This window comes from Muntiacus reevesi, chromosome 9, assembly GCF_963930625.1.
Source record: "Muntiacus reevesi chromosome 9, mMunRee1.1, whole genome shotgun sequence".
NCBI classification, from domain to species: domain Eukaryota; kingdom Metazoa; phylum Chordata; class Mammalia; order Artiodactyla; family Cervidae; genus Muntiacus; species Muntiacus reevesi.
Genome location: NC_089257.1, coordinates 88697211 through 88704531, shown reverse-complemented (window position 1 = coordinate 88704531; position 7321 = coordinate 88697211). Strand labels below are relative to the sequence as shown.

Below are 7321 nucleotides of genomic sequence, written 5' to 3'. Positions count from 1 at the left end.
ATGATCATGGCCCAGACAGTAGGCACAGAAATGGGGATGAAAGCATTGGGATTCAAGAGATGTCTCGAAGCTTAAATCAATGGTCTTGGTAACGAGATAATTGATCTAGAGGGAGGGAAGAGGTTGAGATAAGTGGTAGCCTTGATTGACTGGCCTTAGCTACAGACCAATTACATGCTGAGACAAGGATGCTCTTGGAGTCTTTGGAGTGAGAGGAAAGGGTCAAAAGGTCCACTAAGAACCCCAATCACCAGTGTCCCCTCTGGCTGGCCTCTGACCTCGGGTTCTCATCAGGAGATTCCTGGCTCTAGCCCTTTGCTTTCTGAGTCTATTCTGGAAGTCTGGGGGCTGCAGTGCCTTGGGCGAGGCAGCATGCAGGGAGCAGAGAGCTGCCACGCTCACCCTGTGCTGTGGTTCCAACCAGCGAGGTGGCTCTGCCACCTGCCCTCCATCAGAACCCAGCAGACGCTGCTTGGCTCTGCCCTTGGCAGTGAAACTGTTCTACTGAAGAACAAAATTGATCGTGACCAGCAGTTTCAAATGGCTTCATGTGCAGCCAGCTTTGTTTATCAGTGATTTGTCAGAAAGCAGATCTCTCTGGAAGACTTGAAAACAATAAGGCAAAACTGAGCTTATCTCAAGGGCCGCAAGATGGCCTTTCTGGAGGCACAAGTGTGGGGCAGCGGGCTTCTGAGAGGCCACTGTGACCCCCGCCCCTGCCCGCACTGCTGTCATCCCAGCTCATCTCCCCCCATCCCGGGGCTGCCGGCACGGCCCTCCTTGTCCTCCATCTGAAGGACACTTACAGAGGGCCTATTTCTCCACCTCAGTAATTACTTCTGTGCTTCATGGCTGGGTTCCTGTCCCTGTCACGTCCACAGTCATCTGACGATTAACATTAAACCCAAACTCCCTCATCAAGCCTGAAGGCCTCCCAAACATGTGTGATGCCTTGCACGACATGCACACCTGCTTTTCCTCTGCCGTGGGGAGAGACCCCAGCTGCTCGGTGCTTAGTCATTCAGTCGTGTCCAACTCTGTGATCCCATGGACTGTAGCCCACCAGGCTCCTCTGTCCATGGGATTATCCACTGGAGAGGGTTGCCTTTCCTACTCCAGGGGATCTTGCCAACCCAGGGACTGAACCCACATCTCCTTTATCTCCTGCATTGGCAGGTGGATTCTTTACCGCCTCACCACCTGGGAAACCCACATACCAGACCCAAAAAAGACGCTGTTTGAGTCAAAAGTGTGGGCAGCTGGGCTATAATCATCACTGTTCTCAGATAAAACCCACATGTGTCTCCAAACATTATGGCATATGACTTTTTTGTTTATTTTTTAAACAGACCATCTTAAGACCCAGATAGCATCTACCCTGTCAGTCCTGGTGGTCTCCCCCTCACCTGCTCCTTAGGCAAGGTATGGAGTTGTTCCTGCCTGAGTTCAGATATTAGCTCTGCCACTCCCTGGCTGAGCCTCAATTTTCCCACAGGTAAAACGGGGGAGGGTGCTCACTCAGGGGGTGGGCAACTGTGAGGAGTAAGCCAGACCACATACAGAAGGCCCTAGCCTGGTGCCTGGGTCCTTCTTGGTTCTCAGAACTCAGTGGCTGGGAAAACCAGGTGTGGAGAATGTAATTTTCCAGCATGATGATTAATTCATGTCTCCACATCACCTTGTAGTTGAACAGAGTGTGCTTTCTTCACTTATAAAATGCTTTTCTTTTTGTGTTTCAATTTATCCTGTGTAAAGAAAACGCCAGTGACTGACTACTTCAGAGAGGGAAAAGGAACTTGTTACAAAAAAACAGGCAAAGAGACTTCTTCCCTGGTGGTCCGGTGGCTAAGACTCTGAGCTCCCAATGCAGAGGCCTGGGTTTGATCTCTGGTCAGGGAACTAGACCCACACATCGCAAATAAAGCTTGTGTATGCCGCAACTAAGATCCATGGCAGCCGAATAAATAAATTTTCTTTTAAATAAAAAAAAAAAAGCAGGCAAAGAAATGGGCTCTCTTTTCAGCATTTTTACCATCTTTATGACTCTCCTAAGAGTCCTGGCCAAGTCTCCAGCCTCTCCTTAGTTGAGTATGACCTTGCTGTGAAATGTGGAGGCCACTTGCAGACTCACAGTTCAATGGTCCTTGCATGCCAAGGGAGGCTGTTTTCTGGGCTTGGAGGGACTTTTTTGGCTTTGTGTGGTTTGGCCTTGGGCACACATCTAAACCCTTGGGTTCCCGAGGCCCCATTTCATCTCCACATCACTGGGCTGCCGAGTACTCACTCTGGCAGGAAGCCTGGCTCCTGTGGGCTGAAAGAGGACATCATCACCATTACAACCCAAGTGACCTATCCCAGGGGACTGAGCAGGTGATGGGGCAGGGAGAGCTTTGGAACAAGGCTGAGCAAGAAAGGCTTTGTAGGATGAAAGGATAAGAATAAAAACCATTTACAGTACTCAAATTGCACTTTTGAGCTCAAAATAGTATGTTTCCCAAAACCTTGTGAAAGTTGCTCAGCTGTGTCTGACTCTTTGACCCAATGGACTCTACAGTCCATGGAATTCTCCAGGCCAGAATACTGGAGTGGGTAGCCTTTCCCTTCTCCAGGGGATCTTTCCAACCCAGGGATCAAACCCAGGTCTCCTGCATTGCAGGTGGATTCTTTACCAGCTGAGCTGGAGCTAGCATGATAGATATTGTCTTTCCCACTTTTCTTTGTCTCCTCTATTTTTAATACATGTATTAATTTTATAATGCAAAAATAAATGCATAATTGTTGTTGTTCTGTGGCTAAGTTGTGTCCAACTTTGTGACCCCATGAACTGCAGCATGCCAGGCTTCCCATGCATAATGACATGCATACATAATCCCATACATAATGCTTTGTAGAAGGGAAAAATAAAAAAGAATAAAAACCATTTAGACTTACTCTTTGCCAAGCTCGATGCCAGGTCCTTTTCAGGAAATTTCTCTTTATTTTTCCCAACAATCCCATCATAACAGCCTTTTCTACAGACAGGGAAAATGACACTCAGAGTTTATGTCATTTTCTCATGATCAGCCAGCTAATAAACAGCAGAGCTGAGAGGCAAACTCAAGATCTAACTAAAGAGCCCAGGATCTGTTTCTCCATGGTCTGTTTCTCTGGGAGACTCTGCCCACAGGAGGCCCTGACGCGTGGGTAAGATGGTGCTGCTAACTGGAGCCACCTGAAGCTCAGCTCCTGCACCTGACCTTGGAGGAATAAATAGCCAGGATCATCACTCTCTCCTCATCCTTACAATCTCTGGAGGTGGGATAGTGTGGCTCCTGCTTTGAAAGTGAGTATGAAGAAAATACTAGAAGGGGCAGCCTCTTTCCTCTGTCTGCCTGATGCCCTGCTTCTTTGAAATACCCCACGCCATTTCTGTGCTTGAAACTGGTGCTGAGGATAGTGAACAGCCTTAGGTTCAGACTCGCGGATGGGCTCTAACTGGAAAAGGAAATGGGAAACCACTCCAGTATTCTTGCCTGGAAAATCTCATGGACAGAGGAGCCTGGCAAGCTGCAGTCCACGGGGTTGCAAAAGAGTCAGACACGACGCAGTGACCAAATGACAAATGGGCTCCGAGGGTGGGACTGGGGTCTCCACCCCTGATGTGTGAGGCTCTCAGCCTGAGCTGGGCTACAGGTTTTCACCTCCATCGTGGTGGGTTCACAGTGGGTTCCTGAGAAGTGTGGGGCCTGTGCTCTGGGGTGGGTGAAGGCTGAGGGGTGTCTCCTGCAGGACTATGTGCCTGGGATAGGGTGGCCTCTGCCCTTTTTGTTTGCTTGTTTCTCTCCCATTCTGAGAACTACCCAGGACAGAGCTGGAAACAGGGCACAACAAGCATCAAGGGGAAAGCCGGCCTCCTCGTCCCAGTAACAGGACATGGCTTTGCATGTGGCAGACGCCCGATGGCTCGGGCCTGGGCATGCTCCCTGCTCTGAGATGCCAGCAATGCTGCCGGGCGCCTGGCTCCCCAGCCCCATACTCAAGCCTGGTTTGCGATTAGTTAGGGATGGTAGAAGTGGATCCCTCACTGCTCGAGAGGAAAGGATTTTGCCCAGAGGGAACTGGGGAGGGAACTCTAGAAGCTATGGGCCCAGAGGGGACCTCCCAGAGTGGCTGGAGTTGGTTAGGACTGCATTCGCCATACTAGCCAGTCCCACTGTGTCCTTGGCCCCATGAAGAGTCTGCTTACTGAGTGTATGTTGAGTTACTCACCCAAGGTCGGAGCTCTGAATTCCCAGCCCATATGTCACTGAGTTAGAAAGTCTGCCTCCATGTGGAGAAGGGCCAGGGAAGGTCCCTGGGAAAGCTGGAGCCAGTCCACCCCAATGCTCCCTCACCCTGGGGCTGGTCTCTTCCCTCCCTGGCCTACTTTGATGTCTGCACATTGTTGGGGTGAGACATTTTACGATGCCCCCTCAGATAAAGGTCCTAGAAGCAGCTCAAGCGTCACGGAGTCTGAGGGAAGCTTGAAGCCTGTGCTGGCTCCAGGGGTGACAGGGTGTGGAGTGAAGGGTTCTGCCCATCACAGCAGGGCTCCTCTCTCTGGCAGGCCATGGGGTGGTGGTGGCGGTTCCTGCTGGGGCTGTGGGCAGTGCCCCCCACATGCACTGGGCATGAACTGCTCAATGTCTGCATGAACGCCAAGCCCCACAAGCCGGAGCCTGGCCCGGAGGCTGAGCTCTATGAGGAGGTAGGGGGGCCAGTCCTGGTGTGGGGGTCGGGGTGAGGGGATGGGCACTGCTTTGGCAGATCAGGGAAGAGACACAAAAACCAAAAGGTTTTCTGAACCCCTGTCCATCTTGAATCATTTGCTTTCCTAGACGGAAAGAAAGTGAAAGTGAAGTCGCTCAGTTGTGTCCAACTCTTTGCAACCCCATGGACTGTAGCCTACCAGGCTCCTCCGTCCATGGGATTTTCCAGGCAAGAATACTAGAGTGGGTGGCCATTTCCTTCTCCAGGAGATCTTCCTGACCCAGGGATTGGACCCAGGTCTCCCGCATTGTAGGCAGATTCTTTACTCTCTGAGCCACTGGGGAAGTCCCTAGACGGAGATGTGGGCAAAGGCCACACTGGAGGGGGGTTATGACCTTTGAGACCGTAAATGCCGACTGATTCAATGTTTCCATCCCTGAGCCACCTGGCCACTCGGAGTCGGGGCAGATGGTGATCCCAGAGACTCATCAGTGGTCAGCCTAGATTCCAACAAGCAAGGCTTGTCTCCTCTGCCCTCCCACCGGCAGGCCCTGGGGAAAAAAATAAGACCTAAGGGACTCCTACCCAAGTTCCTAAAGGTGATTGACAGAGATGAGGGATGAGGACCAGGGCTGGCATGCTCCTGTGAGCCCTTCTTGGCTGCAGGCGCCCTCCTCCAGTGCAATCCCACACTTCCAAGGGTCTTGGGTTCCCCCACTGGCCCCAGGATCTGAGATCTTGAAAGCCCTGTCCCTAGGGAATGTGCAGTCTGTGGCAGAGCGGCCAGTGCCCAGGCATCCTTTGGGTGTGAATACTGACAAACTGAAGTAGGAAGCGGCAACCCACTCCAGGATTCTTGCCTGGAAAATTCCAAGGGCAGAGGAGCCTGGCAGGCCACGGTCAGTCCATGGGGTCACAAAGACTCAGACACGACTGAGTGACTGAGGACACTGACAGATGATCAGCATTCCTTCCACCCCTTGGACACAGACCTAAAGACATCCACTTGCCGGGTCATCTAGTGGATGGCCCACTTGCTCATCACCCCCCTGCCCCTTCTCCCATGACTTTCGCATCTTGGTCTGTACTCAGTGCATCCCCTGGAAGGATAACGCCTGCTGCACGGCCAGCACCAGCTGGGAAGCACACCTGGATGTGTCTCTGCTCTACAACTTCAGCCTGGCTCACTGCGGAATAATGATGCCGGACTGCCAGAGGCACTTCCTCCAGGCCATCTGCTTCTACCAGTGCTCCCCCAACCTGGGGCCTTGGATCCAGCAGGTGGGGAAAGGTGGGCTGGGGGTGGGGGAGCGGGAAGGAGGGGCACGTCCATCAGGGCCCACCTGACATCCATCCGTGTGCTTAAGAGGCTCAGCTCCAAGACGCTCACAGACAGCTATGGACAAGAGCAGAGTCAGAGGCTGCTGCTGGAGAGAAGGACAGAGAAGTTACCTCTGACCCTAGAGAACCGCCTGCGGGGAGAGCGGTCACGGGAGAACAGAAGGATGGAGGCACTGGGTCCCCTCTCCTGTCTGTAGGAAGAGAGCCGTGTACAAACTTTCTAGCCTCGTTGTTCTCATTTGTAAAATATTTAGCAGTGTTGTTAAGAGAATATGTTCCAATGGTACCTGACCCCACTATCGCTGTAGCTGTAGACAGTCTTCAAACCGATGCTCTGACAGTTCTGCCTCTTGCTGTGCCGCACCCAGGTGGACCCGCGCGGGCAGGTGGAGCGGGTTCTGGACGCGCCCCTGTGCCTGGAGGACTGTGAGCGCTGGTGGGCGGACTGCCGCACCTCGCACACCTGCAAGTCCAACTGGCTCGGCGGCTGGGCCTGGAGTCGGGGTGAGTGAGGCTAGGCAGTGCCCGAGAGGCCCCCCTCCCCCGGGGCAGATGGCCCCTCCCCCCGGGCCAGAGGCAAGCTCGGGTCTCCCCCGGGGCAAGTCCCAGAGCCGCGCGGACGGGAGTGGCTGAGTGGCCTGTGCCTGGCCCCCGCAGGGAAGCCCCGCTGCCCAGAGCGGGCGTCCTGCCGCCCCTTCCCGCACCACTTCCCCACGCCTGCCGACCTGTGTGAGCGGATCTGGAGTGGCTCCTTCAGGGCAAGCCCGGAGCGCAGGGGCAGCGGGCGATGTCTGCAGAAGTGGTTCGAGCCCACCCGGGGCAACCCCAACGCGGAGGTGGCCCGCCACTTCGCCAGCCCCGCACGCTCTTGGGCGCGCTGCCCAGGGCTCCTGGCCTTCCTTCTGCTCCTGCCCCTTCTCTCCTGAGAGCCCCCTTCCTCCAACACCCTCTCCTGCACCGCCCCAGTCGGGGGCCCGGCCACGGCAGCCTTCTTCTTTGGGACCTTCTTCAGTCCCTTCAGGATTGCTTTGCTGGGCCTCTCTGGCCTGGAAGTCAGCAGGGGGCCAGGAAGGCACCAGAGACCAGCCCCTCCTGTCTTAAGGCGGGGGACTGTGATGTGGGACCCCAGGCCCTTCTTAACCAGTGCCCACCCCGGCTCTTCCGGCAGAGCTGAGGGGGACCACCCTGGCCTCCCCTCCCACCGTGATGTCTCCAACAAAACAGCACCTACCTTTCCTTCAGTGTGACCCCA

General features: G+C 54.2%; 1 protein-coding gene across 1 annotated transcript; it reads left to right on the top strand.

Annotated features, from left to right (window-relative positions):
* Positions 1-4588: 4588 nt before the first annotated feature.
* IZUMO1R (IZUMO1 receptor, JUNO) lies at positions 4589-6995 on the top strand. The gene is made up of 4 exons (XM_065946151.1): positions 4589-4726; positions 5821-6009; positions 6438-6573; positions 6727-6995. Exons 1-4 carry the CDS (start codon positions 4589-4591, stop codon positions 6993-6995), a joined length of 732 nt encoding a protein of 243 aa, XP_065802223.1.
* The last annotated feature ends 326 nt before the right edge of the window (positions 6996-7321 follow it).